The sequence below is a fragment of the Tetrao urogallus genome (genome assembly GCF_951394365.1).
Source record: "Tetrao urogallus genome assembly, chromosome: 3".
NCBI classification, from domain to species: Eukaryota; Metazoa; Chordata; class Aves; order Galliformes; family Phasianidae; genus Tetrao; species Tetrao urogallus.
Window position 1 is genome coordinate 72877963 of NC_136815.1, and position 25879 is coordinate 72903841.

A 25879-nucleotide genomic window follows, 5' to 3' on the forward strand; every position below is an offset into this window, starting at 1 on the left:
ACTTAAAAAGATACAATGGACATCAAAATACCTGCACGTATGAAGTGAAGGGAGAGGAATTCAGCTGACTGAAAATAGCTTAGAGCTGAAGTTATTCTTTTGAATTAAAAAAAAAAAAAAAAAAAAAAGCAGATGATGAATTTAGCTATTGTGACATTTCACAACAGTAAAAAAAATATTGATTTTATTTCCACAAGAAAAAAATAAATATTTATTATGACTACTTTTTATTATTTTCAAATAATTTTTTGTTTTCTGTTTTGAGAGCAGCAGATTCTTTCAAGAAGAGCGGAAAACTCCCCATTCTCAAGCCTGTTGTCATTGCCAATCAGTTTAACCAAATGCTAAGAGGGCTCCAGCATAATACTATACTACCAGGGAAATCTATCAATGCTTGTCCTACCCAGAGGAATCACAAAATTATGCACAAACAACACGAGCTTCGAGCTTAACAAGGGGCAGGAGGATACACACACACACAAAAAACAGGTTATTTTACTTGTGTTATGCAACACTAATTAATAATATAAAAATGCAGAGATGTATAAAGAATTGATAATATAATACTAAAAACACTGAGTACAAAATATTTTACTCTTGTAGTAGCACAAAGAGTCATCAGGTTAAGTTTCTTTGATGTTTATGTAGACACAACATGTAATTTAAAACAAATGATAAAATAACAGCAGTAGTAAAATATGCACACCAAATTATTCTGATTGGTGCGTGCTGCAAAACAAGAGTCTAGCTGATACTACTGAAATTTTCATTACGCCTCTGCAGTAAAAGCATCCTCAGATTTGCCACAGACTTGCTTCCTTTAGTCTGAGCTATAAGATATGTTTTAATGAAATATACTGCTCTGGGCAATGTCACACCTTTTGATGGAATTCTCAGGGGGAATCATTAGCCCTGGAGATAACTGTATAATCCATACCAGTATCCACGAATTGAGAAGAAGCTATTCTACACCCTTGCAAAACAGAGGAAGAAAATGAATACTGAACTGCAATAGTCTACATCTGCTGAATAGGCTTTCTGACATAGATAGAAAAAAAAAATGCACTGCAATCATCCAGAAAAAAACATGATGAAAACAATATTAACTTCACAGTACAACAGTACAGCACACAAACATCTGTTCTGCAAGTTCTGAACTCTTGCTGCTACTTTTTTGGGAGTAGTTATGGGATGAGTAATGGTGAAATATACAGGTATATAAGCAAACATCTGAAATAACAGCAGGTGTACTAAAGCTGACACAAGTGGTCAATATTAGCTTCTATTTTCTCTCTGTACCAAAGGACAACTGTAGTGAATGACAAGAAAAATAGCAAATAGAAAATAGAATCTTCAAACAACACAATATGTATTTTTGTATAAAACTGTTATTTTTTCAAGGAACACTATGCATTTTAGGAAAAATAGAACCTGAAATTGCACTTGTATAAGAAAAATAATTCAACTCTGCTGAAGTCTTCACATGAACTCTGTCTACAGCAGTATTTCAGACTTTTATTTCACATTTTTTATTTGGATTAATAATATGATGGATATAGAAATAATTATTTTTCCCATAAAATAGGACTGCATTATGTATTGTATTATATATTTATTTTATAGGTTTTAAAGAGCTAGACAGACATCCTTTTTGCAGAACATGATAACCAAACACTACTAAAAAGCATGATATAATTGTGAATATATTTGTTTGCAGGTCCCAGGGCTAAATGACTGCAGCTTGTTGAACAGCTACTCTAATACACATCTTTTTTGTCGGTCTTTTTGTTTGGGTCTTATTTGAAAATAAAACCACCATTATTTTTAAACAGATATCAAAACATGATTTTTCATTCCCCAGTTCTGCTCTATAGCCAGAAAAATTGTTTCAGATCGGAGACATACTGCATTTAACCTATGGAACACTCAACAGCAGCATTCAGGCACAATGGCAACTAGGTATGACTGTAAAATAAGTGGCTGTCTCTCATAGCAAATTGCCCTACTTTCCTCCTAAGCAATAGCCTCTCGTTAAAGAGCTTTTAATTTTCAGATTTCAAAGTCTCATTGAAATGCAAGTATAATCATCCGTGTTTCACAGATGAGTAAACTGAGGTATATTTAAACTACCATATTTACCCAGAAATAAACACATACGAGATACAAAAAGCCACAAAAAAACTCCCATGTATCCAGCTGTGATATATTGGCGATACTGAACACTACAATTCTCAGAGAAAGCAAAAGGGATGAATTTATAAAGCCATAGAAATATTCCTCAAGGACTACAGAATTTCAGAACAATTAGAAACTTTCCCATGCCATCAAAAAAGCATCATCTATAGAAAAGTCCACTGAATGCCAAGATATAAAAGTTAGACTTCAAATCAGTACTTCATTGTTACATTCAGTAAAGAAATTCTCAAAATCTAGGACGGATTTCTTCCGTTTTTTGGTAGCCAAGAGTCTGGCTTTAATGAATATGAGCAAGTAGTTAATGTCTGGGTCAATGATATATTACTTCACAATGTTCTGTTCTGCAATGTACATTTCTTTTTGTTATTTCCGATGTCGCATGCCACAAAGCAGCATAGGAAGCTTACGCACTCTAGACAAGTACATAAAATTGCCCTGATCTTCAAAGTTTTGAATATGCCCTCATCTACTGTTACCAAAACTCATTTAACAACAAGTATCACATTTTACCACAATGAATAATTGTGGTAACAACTTAGGATTACTTAATCCATGTAGGAGGACCATACATTTAACTAGATTTGAACTCAAAGGCCTTGATGATACACTGACACTATAAGAAGCCCTGGCCATATGACACTGCTACTGGGAGAAGAATTTTGTTTCAGTTATGTGCTGTTCCTAAAATCCAAAGAGGAGGTATGATGCCAACAGAAAGCATTTTGAAAACTCTTGCCTCTCCGACATATGGGTACAAGTACACATCAAAAATGTTTCTGTTCTGTTTCTTTGCACAGAAAACAACTGATTTTCTTTACAACATGGAAGCACTGCTATGTTTGTAAATGCCTTATTGTTCAGCTATAATCTCACAGATGCGAACAGCTATGACCTCAACAGTGCAAAAAGTAGTCTTAGAATGAGTGATGATATCATAAATATCTTCACCTGGAGAAGTAAAGCCACTGTTACACAATAAATAGTTTGTTTAAGATAGTAAAAAAGTCAAGGTTAGAAAAAAAGTGAAGTACATATATTCTTTGAAAACCCTACAAGATGCTAGAACCTGGAATTTCAACAAAGCAATGAAAAGCTATTTTTTTAATGAAAAAATGTAGAACATTTGAAATAATTATGGAGTAAATACGCAGTTCCTGATTTCACATACTGTTTCTGTAGACTTTCTACATTCTCTTGACCCTCACCTCTGGTGCTTTCCCCATCAAGCTACTCTGATTGCCATACATTTATTTTCTTTATTTACACACAAAGAGAGAACTCTGCTTTTCCATTCCATCTGCAGTACAGAGGGAAAAAAAAGGGATTACACCTAGTGTAAAAATTTCTTCCAAAAGACAACACATGTATGTCCTCGGTGAACAGGAATGCCAAGCTGTGGATTATTTCAGGTTTTTCCAAAAGACGAAGAGCTATTACTTCCACAAAACTCTTATTAATTCTATATTAGGTGATATCTTCCTCTATATAATTCCTTCTGATATTAATTGGGAGGGATGAAAATAGCTCACTGGAGCTGAAAGCTGTAACAGTACTAAAACTCTTATGGAAAGTATGATTAATTTGCTTGTTTGGTTGTTTGTCTGACAGTGCTACTGCAAATAAAGTGCACTCACTGAGTGATCTTGAAACAGCATATTCAATTCTGAGCTGTAGGAAAAATAACTGCAGTGCATCTACGCGATATTCTTCATCACTTGTTACTCTTTTGCTGTTCCAAAATAATATCGTGAAGATAGAAATAAATGTGTTATTTTCTAATGTAGTATTTGTCAGCTGTGTAAACTCAGCTAGAGAAAAATTTATGTTAGCAGCTCAATTACAGAGTTTGATTAGAGAAAAAACATTACGTACGAAAGTTCAAGGAGAGATAATTAATTTACCAGCTTCCTTTTATCCTGTACTTCCAAATATCTTTCACACATTTTTGGTTTTGAAGTCTTTGAAGCTAATTTGCTGAGAAATTGGTAAGTCTGTAGAAAGAAAACAGGTCAGCTACTGTCCAATGGCTTTTATGTCAGGTGAAAAAAAATTATTTCATTCTCAAGAAATAGAAAAGAATGCACTACCACATACTGTCAAGAACTGCAAAGATCACTGTTTCAAAAGGAATTCATTCATATTTTTGTGAGCTATTTACAAATTAATGCTAACACACTTTTCCAGGTAAAAGAAATGCATGTATTTTTAATTGTTCAGTCATTTTATTTGCTATACATTGCTATATTTGTTATATAATTTTTAAATATTGAAATGTAGTATGACAATACAATCAGAATATTGATGATCTGGAGTACTGATTCACAGCCTCTGCAGTACTTAACACTTTAAGGAATGTTTTGGTTCTGAGTCCAGAATGCCATTTGTCTCTTTAGCAGCTTGTATTCTTACTGTGTGGAATTCAGATTCGTAAAAAACAAACTTGCTTATTTACAGAGTTTCCATCACAAGTTTCACAAGTGGTAGCTTTTTCTTTACATCTCCTGTAAAAGAGAGTACATTTTTTTCCTTTTACACCTTCTTTTTTCCTGTCGTTTTTCCTTTCCCTCCATCATCATCGTACTCTTGCTTTTCGCTGGAGGCAAAAAGCGCCACATGACATAAGAAAAGAGCCCTGTACCATCATGACAAGGACATGTTTCTGCAAGTTTCTTTAAAAGGTCACTGTCACCACAACATCTGTTGATAATACAGAATACCAAGTACACTGCTCTTGACACCTCTGTTGGATAATTCAGAGGAGTATTAGTATTCACAACACCCATTTAACACTAGCCCTCTCCACAGATGAAAGTCATGTAATGAGTGTAACAAAAGCGACAAACTAGTCATGCTTTCACAGTGGTGACTGTGCTTTTACAAGTATAAATAGAAAACAGAAAATATAACAATTCCAGTTAATAGGAATATAAAGACATGCTTTCCATGAAGTATGGAAAATGCCTTCTGGATCTCAAACTGATCTTAACTGGGCAGTTTCAAGAACCTTATTTGTATATGTCCATACTTCATGAAATCATGATCAAGGAGAAGTTTCTGAGCTGAAGTTTTTTAAGCAGGTAATTAAGTATTTTAATAAGGTAAAGCCTACCACCAAACACAGTTCTTTCTCAAAGAGGTAATGTGCTAATATTTCCATATTCTTCCCAGAGTCATCATGACATCTATCTTTCTATAAACATCTGTATTTGTCACTATTGCAAAGTTTTCTTCTGGTAACATGGAATAAAACCCCCATTGATTAGACTTGGTTCAGGACAACTCCTGGACTATTAAGACAAATGTTCTGAAAACTATTACAAGCCTATTTGATATCACAATTTATGACTGACTTATGTTTTGGCTTAACAGTATTTGTATAGAGGCATTGTGAAATCTATAACTGTTGGTAGTTTTTACACCTTACAAAGTCATTATGAGTCCCACACGCTATCTTTTCAGTACAGCGCAGAGCATTTCCCTGCTTTCATGGTCAGTGATTCTCACTGTGAATGACAATGATATTTAATGAGAAAAAGAAATGATGTTCAACTTCTGCAACTACAACCAGAAAGACAAAGCTTTCTACATTCCTAGAAAATCATAATATACATAGATTCCAAATATTCTTAATTGTTCCTGTGTTCTTGTCTTATATGTTTAATTGTTCTTGCTTTGAATCCATTAAATGTCTGTTTCTAAAATCAGCTGTAGTCTTCTCTGTGTACGTTGGGACATATAAGAATCTACAAACATGAATCAGGTATTCATACATGATGTAAAATATGTATGTCCAAGATATTGTCATGGTTTTATGATTTTTTGTTATCAATATTCCACATCATAACATCACGTAGAGCACTGGGAATTAAAGAGTTAATGCTCCAGTTCCGTGGATTGTCCATATTTCCAGGTACCTGGTCCTCAGAAAATAAGAACTATATATCCCAGAAGACTTTCACTGTTCCGTTTCCATTTTTTATTTAGAGGGAAAGATAAAACTGTTTGCAAGTCATGAAACAGTCTCCTTCTTCTGCTGCTTGTCTCTGCTGTGTGTGCTCCCTAGCTGTCTAGCCTTCAACATTAGAGCAAGGCCCTCCGCTTTGGACGCTCTCTCTCTCTTTGATTTGATTTATTAGCCTCAGTTCCAATTATATTGTATTATATAGTGTTAGCTTGTATTCTGATATAATATTCAGTAAATTAGTTTTCTCCCTCAGCTCAATGCGGCTATTTTGTTTTTAGACCCATCTCCATACCCTTTCCCCCTTTCCCCGGACATGGATCCGTGGGTACCCCCACCTCATTAGTCACAGAATCAGGCCAAAAATGGCCCATAAACCATTGACAAATATTATGAGAAATACTTTTTTTATTTATAAAAACTCCCTTGTGTGTTCAAAAACATGGAAGGTGTGCTGAAGAACTGTAGCTTTGGATATATGAATTTTTAAAAGTTAAAAACTTATCCTCTAAGTTTTACAATTCTCACTGAAAATATATGTTCCTTAGTATCGACTGTAAAGTCACACATACTTGATATTTGAACTTCTTTCATTTGTCTGCAGGACAGATGTATCTAATCAAATTATACTGAATTTAGCATTTAAAAAGTGAGTTCAGAAATAATTTCCACAATTGCACTTTGATTACATTTAACAGCAAGTATTTCAACAAATCATATGAGAATCTAATTGGTTTAAAACAGTAATATATTCTGCACATTACATTTGAGAGGAAAATTATGTCTATCATGATGCACTGTCCTATATCCATGATATCTAACTCCAATAAGGAACGTTAAGATTTACTTTCTCTACATGTAAGGGATTGCAGACTTGCTGCTCCATTCACTGCTATCACTTAATTGTTAAAATCTGACCTTTCTCCAGCACCAGTTTTCCAAGTACACAAAATGCCACAAACAGACTATTCAACCTTTGAGGCAGTATCTTTCTCCTCTTGGTGTCTGTTATGTCTATGCTGACATATCAATACAGATGCCATTTATCACGAACATTTCAGAGATTTTTCTTCTCAGACATTCTCTGACACATTCTCCCCTCTCAAAAAATGCTCAGGCAGAATAGCATTACCATCTCCAGTGATTCTGACTGCCAAGAAAATGGTGAGTACAAGTAATGTTTTGAAACAGTGTGTGTAAAATGATAGAAAAATTAATATAAAAGTTAATTTCAGAACATAATTAGAATTTCAGCATGTAAAATAAATTATTGCTAGCAGTAAAGGGAGGTGCCAAAAAAGAGTATCTACAGTCTCTTTCTGATACACAGTTATTTCATTAACACATAATAGAGCTCAGTTTAACTTATACTAGGAAGATGCTTCTGGAAGATTAAAAACATTAATTAATTTTCAGGAAAAAAAAAAATATATAGCTTGGTACTTCAAACACCTCCTGAGTACAAACTTTCACTCTGTCATCCAAAACTAAGTAAATGTTACTTGCACTGCTAAAACCAGATTTATCCTACATAAGGAGTAATCTAGTGGGTTGCCATTGTCCACTAGTACAGTATAGCCCTAACATCAGTTAACGGTAACAAAGCAGACTGCTCATTAGTCAGCATGAAAGAAAATTTCATTCTGGTTAGAGTTGAACAATTTTTTTTCTTCCAAGCAATTGTCTTTAACGTTATTCCATCAGCTGGAATTATCTTCCTTCTAATCTTAATGATTTTATATCTTCACAACTAGTAAAAGCCAAGAAAAATGCTCGAAATGTAAATTTCACATTCCTTAATGGACTGTTCAAGAAAATTCTGAAGGAAAACTGAAAGGGCCCCCATCCTCCTTTCATTTACATTTAAAAACAAACAAACAAAAAAAAAAAAACCAGAAAACAGCCTTTGATTAGGCAAAAATATAGACTATATAGAATTTCATTTGTAAGCATGAGAAGCAAACTGATAGAATAAGTATTCAACATCACAACAGAAACTGGGAAAATGAGGGAAGATAAATAAGATTGTCTCAAAGCTGATTCTCAGTAAATGTCAGCAAGACACATTCAACCTGTTATTGGAAAGGTATGGCTAGGAGTCAAATTAACATCAAAGAAAAAAAAACAAGAAATACTTAAAATCAGGCACTGATCTATTAGGTTCTGATAATATTAGCACTCAAAGAGCTTTATTTCACGTTACAGTGACTTTTTATCTGGCTTATGACTACTCCAAAAAGCAGCCAAATTAAATTTTTTGCAGATGTTTTGTATCATTTTTTGTGCAAAATAAGCTTCAAAACTAAGTGTTATACCTAATTTTATATCTGTTTTTTCCTTGAAATGGATTAAGTTAGAAATGGGAAATGAAGTTGTGCACTTTAAATGTAATTATTTTTATCATTTTAAAAATAAATAAGTATACATTTTTTTTGTTTGTTTTTTAAATCATACTAAGTTCTTACCCTTACAAGAATCCTGTTGTCAGTCTGAATTCCACAAATCCTTAAGTTCTGTATGACAGAGAAGTACTTACTTCTCTGAATTGGTTTCAGGATCATTATCATTTTAATTGACTTAATTATTTTCTTTTAAATTATGAAATGCAGAATATAATACTAGTGGACTTAGGATCAGACCACTAACCCTCATAGATAAAACTAGGGAAAGAATGATTTTTTTAACAACAAATACTGCTTTTAACGATGCTTGTTTTGATTTATAATACTTACAATGAATAATTTATACATAACGAATGACAATATGTAACTACTAAATAGCATCATAAAGATAGAAACTTGAAGTTTTAGAAGATTCCAGATTTTCAGGATAGTAGGGGCAAAGAAGAAAGAGGGGCAGGGGAGGAGAGAACAGGGAGTTGGAACAATCTCCTGTATCTGCTGTTAGATGACCTGGAAAAGAGCATAAAGTTTTTCTGTGATCGCTTTATTGCTTCCAAAGTACTTGGCATTTCTGGGAACCACTCACACTGACATGGGTGTACAACACCTTGCCATGTCATAACAGCCCTACTCAGAAACTTCTGTGGTAATGGCAAGCCATCTAGGTAGAGATATTACAAAAGGAGAGTTACTCTTTCTTCAGACCAAGAACTAAATTCAAACTGAAAGAAAAAGGAACAAAAGGAGAAAATGTGTCCTATTTCAAGGATGAAGGCCTGTTGAGCACAGGGGTGATAATCACTCTGCTGTCAGCAACATCTGCAAACATCATGTAGCTGAAATACCACTAAGGCACTAAGTTAATTCACACTGAGTCATGAAGAGAAGGATAAGTTGATTCTCAAAACATTAGAACCTGCTGCCTTACCAGTTGCTTGTTCAGGTCCAGTGCCATGTCAGTCAAGCTGAGCTCTGAGCTGCAGTGTCTGCAGGTGCAGGAGATTAAATGTAGTAGTTTTCTGATGTGAAGAGCTCTGAGAGTTTTCACAGTGGAATAACTTTTTTTTCTTCCCTCCCAGAAACAGTAGGTGGTTTGCTGTATCAACTCCAAGGAGACAACAATCCCACTCTGTAGCTCAGTATATCACACTGTCATCTAATCAACTTTTCCCAATCAAGTACTTCAGAATATTCATATATATGTTTCATATACTGCCACCTTGCCTCTTTCTTTTGTTCTTCTTTCCTTCACCCTGGACTCTCTTATACAACCTAGCCTGAAACAGCCATCTATTTCTATGCTCCACATACAAGACTGTTCCTTAAAGTCCATCTCCAACTGCACTCACATTGAACGCACTGATATACTATGATGCCAAGGACACATGAAAATTTAAACTTCAGCCTGTAGTGTTCTAAAGTTTTGCAGAATTAAATAGAGAATTTTGGGAGCATAACTGGATGCAGAACTGTACAATGAATGGAAGATTATAGAAAGGGATATGGCAAATAAAATGTATATTTGTGTATATAGCACACATGCTATCTTGATTAAGTTAAGAAGTACTGCTTAGACGTAAAAATATTTTAGAAAATCGAACTTCCATTTTACCTTTAATTTTGAACGGAGAATTAAGGTAATTTTCACAATTCTACATATTTTTCTAATACAAAGAAGAAAGTCTCTGGCAGTCAGCTAAAGCACAAGATATGGCTATGATAAATTTGCAGAAAGGCATTAAGGACACTCACAATCAGTAAAAATGAGTTCATATGCTATTTTTTTTCCTCCTTGGAAGTGGTGCCTTCAGTATCATTCAGGAAATTGTGTTTGATGATTATAGTTGCTTGTGAAATTCTCAAAATACTCAATGTGAAGCCTTGTGAAAGCAGAATTCAATTTATAATAAAAATCCAGAAAACAGTTTCACAGCCCAAAATACACTGTGATTAGCACAGCTAGTTGTAGGCTAATTGTGTGCCTTATGGTAACTAATGTTATGAACTTGTGTTACAGTAGTGTTATGAGTTTACCTCTACCCATGTTTTTTATTGCTTACACTGCACAAACACCTCATGCTATGCTTTGTGAGTTCAGTACTTTTTCTTCTAATTTAAAATAATTATTTTTCAAGTTTCATTTGATCTTAAAAGATGTTCTTGGAGAAAACGAAAGCCTGTGCAACATAACATTACCTGACAATAAAACAGTACATTTACTTTCAACAAATGCGGATGTTCCATACCCACATTTAACTAGCAGCAAGCAGGCCTAATGTGTATGAATTCATCCAAAAACATTTTAAGCAGTTTTCAATTTCAATTCAATTCAGTAACCAACAGAAGAGTTTTGACAAAGTAGTCTTGCCACTACTCCATTCAACCACCTCCAGTAATAATAATCACGCTAATTTTTTTTTTTAATATTATCCAATTGTAAAAAGCCAGAAATGGGAAAGTTCACCTGTTGCACTGTTAAAAAAATCAACTTTTTATTGTAATAATCTCTAAACTTTATAAATCCTACATAGCACTATCCTTCTCTTATCCAAACTAAAGCGTTCCCTTCACTCGTTAACTTTTATAGACAATAAAAAATATATTCTTCACTTCATGGTAGAGGAGCAAATTATTTTCAAAGCTACGCTTCTCTACCTACTGCAGAAGAGGAAGAAAGGTGAAATAAAATCTGAGCTGGTGAGGTAACTGGACCTGAAGGAAGTGAAGGAATACTATACCTATGTTGTCACATCCAAAATTACTACCCATGTACTAACCAAGATTGCATTTTTCTTCCTAAAGCTTTAAGAAGACAGGTCTCTTTCTGCATAAGCTGTATGGACTGCACTGCACCAGCACTCTCAGAACATTTCATATACACTTAATAACTGTGTACTCAATCACTCTGGCTGGATGAATATCTCTAGCTAATTAGTTTTGAATATAACTTCAGTTTGTTTCATGATTATTTTAGTTATTTCCCTCCAACATCCCCTCCATGTGCATGTTCCTTCAAGAATTAATACAAAAGTAACTCTGGCATGTGGACAAGTGCTTTGCCAAAAAAAAAAAAAAAAACCAAAAAAAAAAAAAACCAGAAAAAAAATATCAGAGAGGGAAAAAAACTGAATGAATGAGATGATGCAAAACAGTACAGATTAAATGAGACAGAACAGATAAAAATCTGTCAGGAAAGGTTTAGTCATAACTATTCCCATCATGGGCTATGGGTCTGGAAGGGATGGTCTCTTGAGGTTTCTTCCTGACCTATGAAACTGTGGCCTTTTAAAAAAACATTTCAGCTACTTCATGTATAAATCATCTCCTCCTAATCTGTAATCTTGCTTTGATTAAAGATAAGTAAACTAGTTCACTTCTATGAATAAATCAAACTTTAACATTCAAGGAAGCATTTGTAAAGGGTTGGAAAAAGGTTTCATTTTTATTCAGGGAATCATTATTTCATTATATGCCAGCATCATTTTTTTTATCTTATGGGCAGGGGTGCTAAAATACTATCAAAACACATTTTCCTTGATCAAAACAAAATCCACAAAAAAAAAAAAAAAAAAAAAAAAAAAATAGTACTCAAAAATCCCCCAAATAACAAGCATCTTGTAAGAAAGGCTGTTCTTGCTCAGATTTCTTAGTAGACAGAAGGCTTTATAAACAAGCAGATTTATCCGTTTTCTTACATTTCTTAAAACGGATATTTATATTTATCTTTTTCTCACCAGAATAGGCTTACATGCAAAAATAATGTAATCATATCAATAATTCTTTCTTAGAGCATTTATCATTTGTTAATTATTATTCTGTCTGAATAATATATAAACAACAGGGCAATATTCTGCTTTATTCTGCACAAATTTTATGTACTACACAAGTTTATTAAAAGAATTTCTTCACTTTTAGAAACATGAGGGGATTTATTGGAGTTCTATAAACAGAGGAATGCTGAAAGAAAAGAACATGTTTTGAACTTACAAGGGTGCATACACATTTGTTACACATTCCCTTTTATCTGTAGTCCATTATTCAAACAAAGTGGTTAGACCTCAAATACATGGAGATCCTCATTTGTAAGGGAGTTCTTCTATCTTTCCTCACTTTACCATCCTTTTATACTTTTCATGTTTCCAGCTCTGGCTGCCAATCTCATCAAATTTTCTTGTTCATACTCACACCTTTTTCTTTCTCCACGTTTTCCCTGTCTTTAACTCACCCCTCCTCCAGTTATGTCCCTTCTTGCTGTCCTGAGTCATGAGAAACTGGATCAGTACTGGAGCAGGCAAGAAAATCACTACTGTTAGTGCACATCTGCAGTGCACCCTGTGCACCTGCAATGCCCTCCTCTGTTTTACAGCTTGGCTCTGGATGCTGTCTCTCTCCACCACCCACCCTGCCTTCAAAATAAAATTCAGTGCTTCAGTGAAGAGTCCAACCCTCCTTTTTAAATGAAAAACACAGAACAAAACAAAACCAACTGATAGACAGTTTAACTATTTTAGCTTGGTAAGTATTTGTGAAATCAAAATGAACAAACAAAAAACAGCTGTAAGGGAGCAGCTCTAATATAAAAATATCAACTCAAAGAGTAAAGTATGTCTATAGAAGACATTCAGACCCAGTGCAAAAAACCTGTAAAAATATTCTTGACATCTTTGAGCAAACAGAAAAATAAAGAGGAAATGTGAAATATACAGAAATTATAGCACTGGTCTTCTTGCTGTTTATTTCTAATTTCTCAAACAAGAAAATAAATGCTATTCTATTACAAACGTTTTCTTTAACAAACATATAGTTAAATTTTCAGCTGAACTGGGAATCACTCCTTCTCCTTCGTCAGCGGGTTTATACATATGCAGAAACAGGTGCCTTTGGCACTCAGTTTCCCTTCTTGTCAGTAAAATAAATTTACTATCAAAGGCCTTCAAACAAAACACTCACTGCTCAACTAACCAATGTACATTACGGTTAATTAATCAATTAATTATTCAATTTGTTTTTCTTGTACATCTCGCACACAGGAATAAACCAGTCACAGTCAAACAGTTTCTCAATCAAGCTCTAGAGAAGAACTGTCCTTTTACACAATGTCCAAGTGGATAGATGATTCAGACTCTTTTACACATTACTTTACCCAGGCCCTGCCACATCCACATAACAAAAACTTTTCAAACAAAAGCCAACTGCAAATGTAGCATCTGCTTGTTAGCAGGATAACAAGCATTACTGTAATGCTTAGAGGCCTTTCTGAGGTAAGAGGGTCTGCAAAATTCCCTGAAAGTACATATATTGATTTTGATGAATCCAAAGTTTTGCAGTTTCATTTCATTTTTCAAAGCAGCATTGAACAATTCACATTTGCAACTGTTTTGCTTCAACTCGAAAGGCAACAAGAAAAGTTACCTACCAGTAGATACAGTAATTGCACAGGAATTGTAAAAAGTATAAAAATTCTGCATTCTGATATGAATCATCCATTTTAGGATTATAGGCAAGCATTTTATTTAGCTTCATAATTTAGACAAGCCCCAAAATTATCTATATATCCAAAAATATCCATGTGTTGCAAGAAGGATAGAACTGAAAAGATGACCCAAATGAGCTTTCAACAAATAATGAAATATCCTTAATGGTAACCAAACAAGTTCACTGTACCAACTGCACCCTTGTTCCTGTGTACAGACACCAACTGAACAGCAGACACTTGGGCAAGTTCTTCTAGTATTTGAACTTTCTGCTCCACATGTGATATTTTTCCAATGGCTACCAGAAGAAAAAGCAAGTTCCTCATATGTCATCTCATAACCACACTTCCCAGAGCACCTTACTTGACAAAGCTGATTCATGATCTCTTCTCTGGAAAAACTTCACAGACAAAACTTATAACCAGTTCCTGCTAGAAACTCTTCAGAAGGTGCATCAAACGAACAACTAAGACACAGATCCCAGAATACAACTATGTTGTAAAAAACTCTCCTTGATTCCCTATAGATGAAGATGGATCTCCAAATACAATTCAGAGAATAAATCCAGTGTTTTGCATCCTACATTAGCTGAGAAGCCAGTCTGTGAAATTTAGAATATCTCCACGTTAGCATGGTTTGCTAGAGTTACTCAGAAACTCAGTGTAAACACACAAAACTCATTAATATGTTAATATCTACAAGATGTTATTAATTACCATATGAGACGCTATTCCTACTGTTTAGTAGGCTGCAGATCTTCAACACTTCAATCTTTCTGTTCTGCTGAAGCAAGACAGCAGAGATGCATATTGCTCTCTGTGCAATACCTAAACATAGAAGAAGACAAGAAAATGGGAGGAACAGAGTCCTCTCTTACACAGCACAACTACTTGTTAATTATGGGCTTCACTGGAGTGATGAACATTTCAGAGTGCAACAGAATTGTAGACACAATACAACGACACAAGACTAAAAGTACCACATGCAATAATGAATTTCTGGAAAATAGGAACTGCAATCTTACAGTGAAATTTTAAGTAGTGAAGGGAATTCAAATGAGTAATAAAGAGTGAGGAGAAAATATTTCTGCAGAATCTCAACACGCTTGAAGAACAGTTTGTCTCCACTTCTTCAGTGGCATTATTGATGGGGGAAGGATGTAGGTGTTGGGAAATGCAGTAACCACTGGCTGGAAACAACCAGGCAGAATGGAATAACATGGGGAAGAAAGAGCATATTAAATGAGAGCTCAAGGTAAAAGAGAATGGCTGACAAACCGGTGCTGCTCTCTCTTCTATAAACTGATGCATCGGAAAAATTTTGTTTCCTGCATTTACTTGGTTTTCCAAGTTACACAATGCAGATCATTTTTCTTGAGTAAAAAGTACCATCAATTAAAAAAGACTTCAGCTTAATAAACCATTATTACACCTACAGACGTAGTCAGGGCATTACATTGATGAAAATAGTTACTGAATAACAGCGAGTTTCCAATTTTCTCTTAAAAACCAAACAAAAAAAAAGAGAGAGAAAGAGAACACTGATTTTCAAAAGTAGAAACAGTTCTAGCAATTCTGAAGAAATCTTAATGTACAAAATTGTGAACTGTGGTAGACAGAAAATTTACACATTCTCCTTGGAGTACCTGTGAGTCTTGACGCTCTTGTATCACCTTTCCACCTAGGGATTTTTTCATTATTGTTTGCTACAAAAGGCTGACAGAGCAAAACACTGTCCTCCTACTGTCCTGGTTTCAGCTGTAACAGAGTTGTTGTTTTCTTCATAGCATCTGGTATGATGCTATGTTTTGACTTCAGGAGGAAAACAATGTTGATAATACACCAGTGTTTCAGTTGATTCTGAGCACTGCTATACAGCGCTAAGGACAGTTCAGCTTCTCCTACTGTCATACCAGTGGAGGGCTGAGGGGACGCAAGAATCTGAAAGGGGATTTTACCAGGACAGTTGACTCACACTGGCCAAAGGGATATTCCATACCATATGGCATCATATCAAAAACTGTAAAACTGAGAGGCTGCTGAGCAGGGTTGAGGAGGCAGCTGCTGCTCAGGGACTGGCTGCGCTTTGGTCAGAGGGCAATGAACAATTGTGTATCAACTGTTTTGTAAATATATATGTATATGTATGTGTATACATGTACAATTATCCTCACTATTATTTCTCTTTTTCTTTTCTGTCTTAGTAAATAGATTTTATTTCAACTTACAAGTTCTATCCTTTTTTCCCCATTCTCTCCCCCATTCCTGTGGGAGGGTGGAGTGAGTGAATGGCTGTGTGGTGCTGAGCTGCCTGTCAGGTTAAACCACAATGCTCCCTTAGAAAATAAAACAGAAAATAAATAAATACTAATATGTAGGCTGGAGCACTTCTGAGACATCTAGAAGAATGTCTGTTTACTGTGTCAGCATGTGCCTTGTGAACAACTTAATTTTTCCTGAAATAGCAATGTCAAAAATAAATATTAGCATTAATTCTGCTGTAGGAAGTTGTGGGTCCCACCTTCTTGGACAACATAAACAGTACACACTAATATCAGATTTCTTCTACTCTATATCAAAATAGACCAAATGAAAAAGTAGCCATAGAAAATTTACTGTGTATAACTACCAATACTGCATAGTGCTACTTAATAATATTTTTCTTCCCAAAAGAACCAGGAACATTACTCTAACCCTCGATTTGCAATCAAGTATATCCCTATGTGCTGCCTAGTCCAATGATTTGCATCGTTCTGCTACTATGAACTACTGTAGTTAGTACTGGCATCTTTGGTGAAGACAAAGATGTGGATGTACTTTGAGGGACACTGAAAACTCTAATAAAAAATGTTGCTCTCTGCAGTGGAGAAATTGATACATAATAGATGAAATAGTTCAAGGTGGAAGTTTAACAGCTAGTTTGTAAGAAAGTGGCCACAAATGAAAACAGTTACAGAATTTTCACCTCTGATAATTTATTTTTTCCCTTATGTATGCCAGAAGTAGAGTATTCCGGGTCTCTGCTTTGGGTTTCTTACACAGGACCTCATCAATGGCATCTGATTTTCAAGAAATATTAAATATCTATCATCTTTAGTCAGAACTAGAAAGGAACAAATAATATCAATTTAAAAACAAAAACTACAATACCACCAATATTTGAAGCTGCTGACTGAGCAAGCAACCAAACAAAAAAACCTTTTTCTTTTTTCTTTTTTTACAGAAAACATAGTTAATTATAAAAACAACACTATAATGAATGTTTGCCTTTTTGCTTGGAAAGAAACACACCCCATTGATTTCAGACAATACAGAGAAATGTTGAAATTACTTCCACATTAACTGAAGGAGAGGACTTGTCATGCTAATACAGACATATAAAGGAATAGTTATCTAAGAAGGAAGGATGGACTGGGAATGCTGAGTTCATCAGCAACAGCCTCTGACACAACCAAACATGGAACAATATTTAATATAAGAATAAATGTTTCTGATGGACAATATTTATTTTATCCAAATTTCAACTGCCTACAGTTACAAATATACAGCTCTGATTTCTTAAATGAATGGATTTTCTATCAAACTGTCGCTTGCTCAACATCTTAGTGTGCTTTTTTTATCTGCTGAATTACCTCAATTCATTACTGAGAGACGAATTAGGAGTATAGTAAAATTTCACACAGATTGCATTATTTTCCATAGTCTGTTTCTGTTTTGTTTTTATTTTTATTGTGGATGACTTTTACTGCTTGTAAGAAGGAAGCAAAATATAGGGAAATTCATTCCTGATTCACACATTCCTCACACTAGTCATGACTGCCTGTCCAGTACCAAACTCACTTTTTTTCATCTCTTCTCAGTCAGAAGAGCTCCCCTACACTCAGCTGTTCCCTGTACAACTTCCAAGGAAGTAAAATAGCCTCTTCCTATGAAAAATCCTCTTTTCAAAACAAACAGAACAGCTGCAAATAATTCTAGAATATGGATTAAGTTGTTCCTCATGCAGAAACTATATATATATATATTTTTAATAAATCTTGTAGCACATCTCTTTTTATTGTTGTTGTAAGACTGAGGAAAAGGAGAAGAAAATGAGAAGTGTCCTTTGTATTTGAGGTGCAGGTATGTTCTGAATTGAAACAGTAAACATGTTTGGTCCTGTTATTTTTTCCCTTCTAATAATTCCTAATATTCAGATTGCTCATTGGATTGTTCCTAAGCACAGAGCTGATGGAAGTTTTTCAAGGAACTAACAAGACTGTAAGGTCATATTAGAAGTAACTGACAACTCAGTTAAAACAGTTGCAGCTCATGTCCTATTCTATATTTACCTGTATTGAATTTCACTCAGTCTAGGAAAACTCTTTTGCTGCATTTCTCTATGGCTAGTATTTCCAATTTTCTCAGTGGATTTTACAATTAATGTAAATTTTCACTTGACTAATCACTGTTTTACCTTAATATATTCCTTTACTATTAAATGCCATTTGGTTTTTCCCGCATACAAGTTTTGTACTACTATTAATAATACTGAGATCACTGCACCTTTCATTACTTGGATATCTACATATGAAGATAGTTTTAGATGAGAATTTATGTACTAGAATTACTGCTTTCGGCACATTTCCTCAGATCACTGCATCAAGTACATGCGATAATTACTGTTCACCTGTTGATTTGCTCCACAGCCTTTTGCACTGATACCTCAGTTTGATACTGACAAACTGTATAAAACTTCCTCACAAAACCAGAATTATTTTGACATATTAGATTCCATGTTGCTGTTTTGACATAAAGGACCAAGTTTATTCCTGGTGCCATTCCACATCAACTTAAATCAAGTTAAACCAGGTAAACACTATATCCCATTTCTTTGGTCTAAGAGTGAACTTCAGTGTGTTTATGCTTTTCTGTTTGTTTAGTCCGTCAAGTCAAAATGCCCGTCAGTTTGTACATAGCCATTTTCTGTCTAGGATTACAATACAAGAACTCACTAGGAGAAAGTCGGATTGATCAGGCTGATGAAAGCACTTACTTCTTTTGATTTTTCCCTAGATAACTTTTCAATGTTTAGAAATTCCATTTGAAAATAATAAATAAACGTCCACAGCACGCTATGACTGGTAGAACTTGAATAAAGTGGCCTCATACCCTCAAAAACAAAATATTTGGCTAATAAAGACAGTGTTACTATCAGCATGGAGGCAGCACAGGAGACTGTCTATCATCAGAACTCAAGAAAAAGCAAGTGCACTTGTGAATTTTTAGTATGAAAAGATTTGGGGTGGCAAGTCCTTAGCCAGCTTTTTGTAAAAAAAAGCAGAAAATGAGGCAGCTGATATCATATAGGATATATAATGTCACATACTACTAACTTCAGATTACATAATAGCTGTACGATGGAGAGGGTCCACTTCCTCAGTTTCTTGGCAAACCTGCTCCTTGAGCAACAGTAGGAGATAAAGATAGAAAAAAAGAAATAGACACTGCCTTATCCGACCAGTGTCAGCTTCCCATCAACTTAAATGGCACTGAATCAAGATGCTATTTATCAATATTCATGGTGACATTAATGAGGACCTGAGTAAGCAGGGAGCAGAAAGCCGTAAAAATGGGTACAAAGTCCACTAAAACCAAGAGACACACACAGGAGAGAAACTGTAAAAGGAGTATGTGTGTGATATAAAGTAAGAAAGGATCTATTAAAGTACATAGCTCTACTTATGCAGTACCAACATCTATAATCTCAGTCTCACAGATTCCTCTGGAGATGTCCTCCAGTAGAAGCTGGAGACATCTCTCAGCCTTAAAATGAATTAAAATAGTTAAAATGCTTCCTTTTGTTTTCCATTCCTTTTTAAAATGTTTCCTGAATAAATAAAATTAACATTTGTTAATTTTATTTATTCAATGTTAATCTTCCTTACTTCAAAGAATCTCTAGAAGAATTAAAAAGAAGCACAAATAAAAACCTTTTTCACACCAAACACATTATATTTGTAATTTAAAAGCTTGCTGAGCCTTAACTCCATTCCTTTTCATTACGCTTTCTTTTCTACATAAGTAAATTTGAATGTAAAAAATTTAAAGAAGCAAAGTCCATAAAAGAATAGAAAAATGTTCATTTGCACATTTATGTTTTCATTGCTACCATGCTTTTACTAGACAAAGGCAAATTATTTTGCCTAAAGTTGTAAAAGGAGCAACTTAAGTGGTAGAAAATTGGATGCACATTGTGCAGGATGCTGTTTATGCCCCTCAGACTCATTTTACAAAGGGATGACAATGGTTAGCAAGCTATGTGCAAAATCTTTAGACTACAGCATTTAAACTTACCTTTTAATTTTCTTTAAATTAAAATAAAACCGCTTTTTAAATTAGACTAAATTTTGGAACTATTTGCTAGTTTTTTAAAATGATGAAACATCTCATATTCTTTATTTTACTTAAACCTCTGCCATTGAATGAAGTCTTTTTAATTGTAAAATTCAGGTTTTGTTTCTTCCTTAGCATTTATTCTGAAGGATAGATTTTTCTCTTCTGTTATTAAATCTGAAATGTGAAATTGTCTCGATATGATCAGAGAAGACTAAATTCACTTTCCTGTACTAGAACTAATTTCTTGCAATGATACATCTTCATTTCGACTTGAAAAGGAATTTTGAATGACAAGTTTGTTATGCAGTATTTCTGTTTTCAAGACTACAATAACAAATTAAAAGATCCATTAACTTGAAAATTCAGCATAATACCAGAAATGACTTTCCTTACCTAACTTACAGTACTACGATTCTAGGACTTTTTAAGAGTTAAATTTTCCTCTTCTCTTTCCTGTATTCATACTCATTCCCATCTGCTCCATACTTCCTTACACACCCCATCAAAACAAATTATTATTGTATTACAGGTAAAAGAACTGAGTAAACTAAGAATCTCCCTCCCTATCCCCCAAATTTGGGAAGAAAGGTTGTTAAAAAGCTATACACAGTTGAATACCTGAAAAGCCATCCCTGCCCTGCAGGGTATATTTGAAGTGGATTTAGAGGTATATATTTAGTATTTCAAAGATCCGAAAGGTCTACAGAGAAATCAAGTATCAGTCTTATTCATTACGTTCTTGTGCTATTCCCTCTAATAGCACAAATCACTCAGATTCTAACCAATATCGATCTCCTCTTTTACACTACACATTTATTTCTCTCCCAAAGTCAAAAAAAACAGTGAATGTGTAGCTATGACTTGCTTCCAGTGTAACTTTTAAGTTATATCACAGGGACTAGACAGCTACTCTGGAGACAATGACATTCAAAATGAAAAAGAATGGTAAAGACTGAAAGATATATTCTCTTCTTTTCTCTCCTAAAATCTGCTGCTCTCCAATTCCTGACATACAAATAATTAAACATGGAAACATGGAAGAAATGCAAAGGAAATGCAACTTGGATTAAAAATGTTAGTTTGCAGCACTACAGCACAAGTTATTCTAAGTTTCCTCAGGAGGGTTTTCATTCTCCTGAATGGGGAACAGAAGGATGGTGTCTGACCACCTATCAGCACACACTGCTCTTACTAGTCCCTTTTTCAGTACTCACAGTCACGTTTTAAGTAGCATAGTTTTCATTTCATTCTGGGAATGCAAAGTCTCACATTTGCTCTTGTAGCTGGAAGCTCAGTTCTGTGGATTCAACTGCTTGGGACAAAGGCTTTTGTTTCTGCTTAGTGGAATTTCTTCATTGCACACATGCACATACACACAGAGATAAGCAGAGTGCCTGAATACTGTTAGACATTGATCTTAGGAAGTTTTCAAGAAAGCCTCCCCAAATAATTCATGACTGTAGAAAAAAAGTCACTGTGGTTTTAACTTCTTTACAGATACCTGTTTAAATATGAAACTGCTTTTGGAATTGTCTTTTAGGGAGAGCAAGCTGTGAAACATTGAAGACTGATCCCAAATAAAACAACAGAGAACCAGTTCAATAATGCCAGTACATGGAAAATATTTAAAATCTACAAAATGTTTGTTTCTTATCTCTATCACAACCTAATTTTTCCAAGATCTGTGTTTTGCCTTATTCCTTGTTCCTATAAAAGTCTCATAATCATTACTAATACACATTAGTTTTATACGCATTTCTAGTCTCCAAACTATATTTTCTTACAGAAAAGAAGTAGCGATTGAGAAACGGAGATATGTTTGATATTAAAATATAAAGATGACTTGTTGTCCTAACTTTTGGTGTATAACAGATGATAGCAGCAAAATTATCCACAGTCTTGACAGTCATTTCCTGATAAGAATGAGAAACCTTACTATATTCATTGCAGGCCTATCCTATTCTTGTCCTCAGTGTACATTTCCATGACAATGACTGTAATCATTATAACAGCACTGTACATAATGACTCTGCTTTCTGTGATGATGCTTCCAAAATGAGTGTGAAAAATGTGAAAGGACAGATATCAAACGGCAAAACACTCACCAGTGAAGCAGAGTAGTCTACAAAATTAATAATTGACAGAATTGATAGGGTGCTGCCACTGAATGGAAGACTGGAATTAAAGGGCAACACTCACATTGCCTTCTTTCATAATCTGAGGGGTTTTTAAAGAAAATCTCTTATTCAATTAGTCAGGTCAAATGAGGCCTTGTGAGGTATGTATAATTAAATGTAACATCAACTAAACATCTGTTTTTCAAAATGAAAAGCAACTGATGCACAATGATTACTACTCAATCTTCATTACTAACATAACATCAGTCTCACCTAGTCATTTCTTTTTTTCCAAATTAAAAGTAAATGAAGTAATGTGATTGATATTTGCAGTAACTCAGATCATCAGAATCATCACAACTTTATTTACCAAATGTAAAGTAGAGTAATAGACCTCCTAAGTCCCACAAAGCTTCTGCAAAAATGAGTTTACAAATGTTGTGATGTACTCAGTATAGAAAACTATGTACAGCATAGGGAATTCTTACAGGAAAAGGAAGAAAAATATTGCTAAGTACAGAGGAATAAATGTCCTCAGATAAGGAATGTGCTTCTGACCATGAGGGATTAAACACAGTCCTATTTATTGATCTTTTTAAATGTAGCACTAATATAGAGGTCAGAGAACGAAAGAATATTTCCAACATTATCATAGCAACATAAAATTGAAAGGGATCATTCTATAGGTCACCAAATCCTCATATAGGTGTCTACTTTTTCATGCAATCATCTTTGAGAATGCTATCATAAAGACAAGGATGCTTTGTTTTGAAATTCTTTCAGATCCTGTCCACTCTTCCTATTAACAGCCTCTTTGAGAATCTCACTTTCTTATTTCCATCCTAAATAAACTCATTGTGAACAAAACCTAACCTTTTGCAGAAACAAGCTGAATCAACTTAAATAGGTCTCTTTCCCCTGTGGTTTCCTCTGAAGTGTATTTACAAAATATATACATAGTCTCTGTTATTATTTTTGATGGCAATTATCCAATCATGTTTTACTTTCCATTACCACTTCCAACCACAGTGTTGGATTTTCTGCATGTAGCTTCACAAGTAAATTCTTTTTTTTTTTAATTAATTATTTTTTTTAACAAAATTAAAGGCAGCAGTAAACATGTTAGCATTATTTTGTACAGCTGCTTTAATACTACATTGTCTCTGTTTTCCCCATCCCAGCTTTTGCAGCTTCAAATCATATTTACCTTATTTAATGTATAACGGTAGAATCTATAACTGATCTGATAACCAGATTTTTCTCTTTCTCTGTCCCTTACACTTGATGAATCAACAGTGTACAACTGTTGAAATTCATGATCTTGTTCTACATGAGCATTATTAGACTGTGGTCTTGATGTTTACCCTTTATCTTGCTGTACCAATATTCTTCATGCTATCTGGCTCTACCAGATAATCTTTAGATTCTCCTGCAAAGACCAACATTGGCAACACGTTTATGGAATATTTCTTCTATTCCAAACTCATACATGAAAATGTTAATCAGACTAACATGGTCTCTGGAGGAATATTCCCTCATCAGTTCACCTACCTTATAAACTTTTAATTCAATGTAACAAAGTATTTCCATTTAGAAATGTCATTCCCCAGTCTACATTTCCCGCACAAATCCTAAAGATTTCCAGTGTGCCAAGTGCTTGGCATTTTACTAAGGCTGATCTAAAAAAACAGGGTATTTTTCTGATTTTTTGTGTTGACAGTATCTTATATGCAAATGCTCCAGTTGCTATTTTGGGTAAGATGATACTGTTCAAATTTGAAAGCCCTGGCTACCAGACATCTGTGATTTCAGGAGCTACTGGTTTCCTTGGATATTTTGTATATTCTAAAATATAATTTTAAAGACTTTCATCTTCAGGGCAAAACGAAGGCAAAATGAAATAGTTCATTTACCATGCTTTACTCCCATTAACCATCTTTCTTTACCACTCACATTTAACATACTTCTCCAATTTCATTACAGAAATAAAGATTCTTCTAGGTTACATAATAAGAAATTCTATCATTATGCTGACAGTATTCATGGGGAAAAAACTCCATCTGTCATGTGTCTTGCAATAAAGCTACACAGAATGATTTCTGTGCTTTTTTTTTTTAATGTAAATTTAAAACAGAAATTATACAGACAATATTACACATAATAAATTAGAATTCTGTTGGATAGCCTACAACTGCGTAAGCATGAACCTTATGCCTGAAACTCACCATGTAAATAAAAACATAAATATAGGGCCTGCTGTTTCTACAGGCTTCTTATGTGTTATAACAAGTAACATTCCACCTGCATCTCATTATAAGAATGCTACAGAGAGCTCTCCCTTTGAAGGAGTCCTTTTCCAACTTACCCTTACATATCTGAATTAATATGTTCTTGAATCTAGACTGTATTTATTATATTTCCTGATGTAGAACTGAACCTTATTTTTAAATACTCCAGAAAAGGATTTAGCACTGACATATTTAAATATTATTCACTTAGGGGTCTACAAAATCCGATGTAAGCCACATTCACTGCATGTACAGCTGAGCTCAGAATAAATACTCTAACTTCATCCTATTTGCTTTTATTGATATTTTTGCTTATAATAAACAAAGAAAGCATACTTAGGGAAATGGTAAGCTCGCTGTGCTTGTATATAACAACCTGAGAGGTGCCCACCATTAAAATGAAGTGACATCTAAGGAGATATCTGGTTTTCCTCTATCAGTGCCACGTTTCAGGAGACGGAAAAATAAAAACAAAAAGATAATACCTTACCTTTCCTACATACTGAGGATCTGGTCCCATGTGTTCTTCTAAAACAAAGAACTGATTCCACACCCATCCACGCTTGGGACGATGATGTACTTCTGTTTCACCTTCTGTATGCCTGGTTTGATTTCTAGTCACCTTGATGGAGCCATGATGAGCAGCTCCATAACACCTCTGCACAAAACAGAGACAAACTAGGACTGGGCAGATACAAGATGTACTTGTAATTCTCATTGTAGGATAGGGTTCCTGTTCAAGGTTTTCTTTCTCTTGTCTTTTTCAGCTGTAATCCTTTAAAAAGTTCTCGAGATGGAAGGTGAAGCCTGGTTCAGAAATACAGTCCAAAAAGGGTTTTTCTGCTTGTTCATGGTTTAGCTGCCCATTGGGGGAAGCTCAAACTGTATTTACATTATGAAAAGCTGACTGGAAAAACTGATATTTCTTCTGAGGTCTTCACCATAGAGCTCCACAGACGACCATTTTCTATCTAATAGGGAAAGAAAAGAAAGCCACTTACTCATCACTAAAACCAGTAGTTTTCAGTTTTTGACCTTAGATTACACTCACAGCTTTATTAACC

At 34.5% G+C, this 25879-nt stretch overlaps 1 protein-coding gene across 2 annotated transcripts in view; it reads right to left on the minus strand.

Moving 5' to 3' along the window:
* Positions 1–25533, minus strand: part of CDH18 (cadherin 18) — a gene marked incomplete at both ends in the record, with an annotated part of 154762 nt that extends 129229 nt beyond the window's left edge. For both annotated transcript variants that reach the window (XM_079533782.1, XM_079533781.1), the window contains one exon: positions 25306–25533. In XM_079533782.1, the coding sequence (XP_079389908.1) occupies positions 25306–25533 (228 nt within the window). The remainder of the gene's footprint in view (positions 1–25305) is intronic.
* Between the last annotated feature and the right edge of the window lie 346 nt (positions 25534–25879).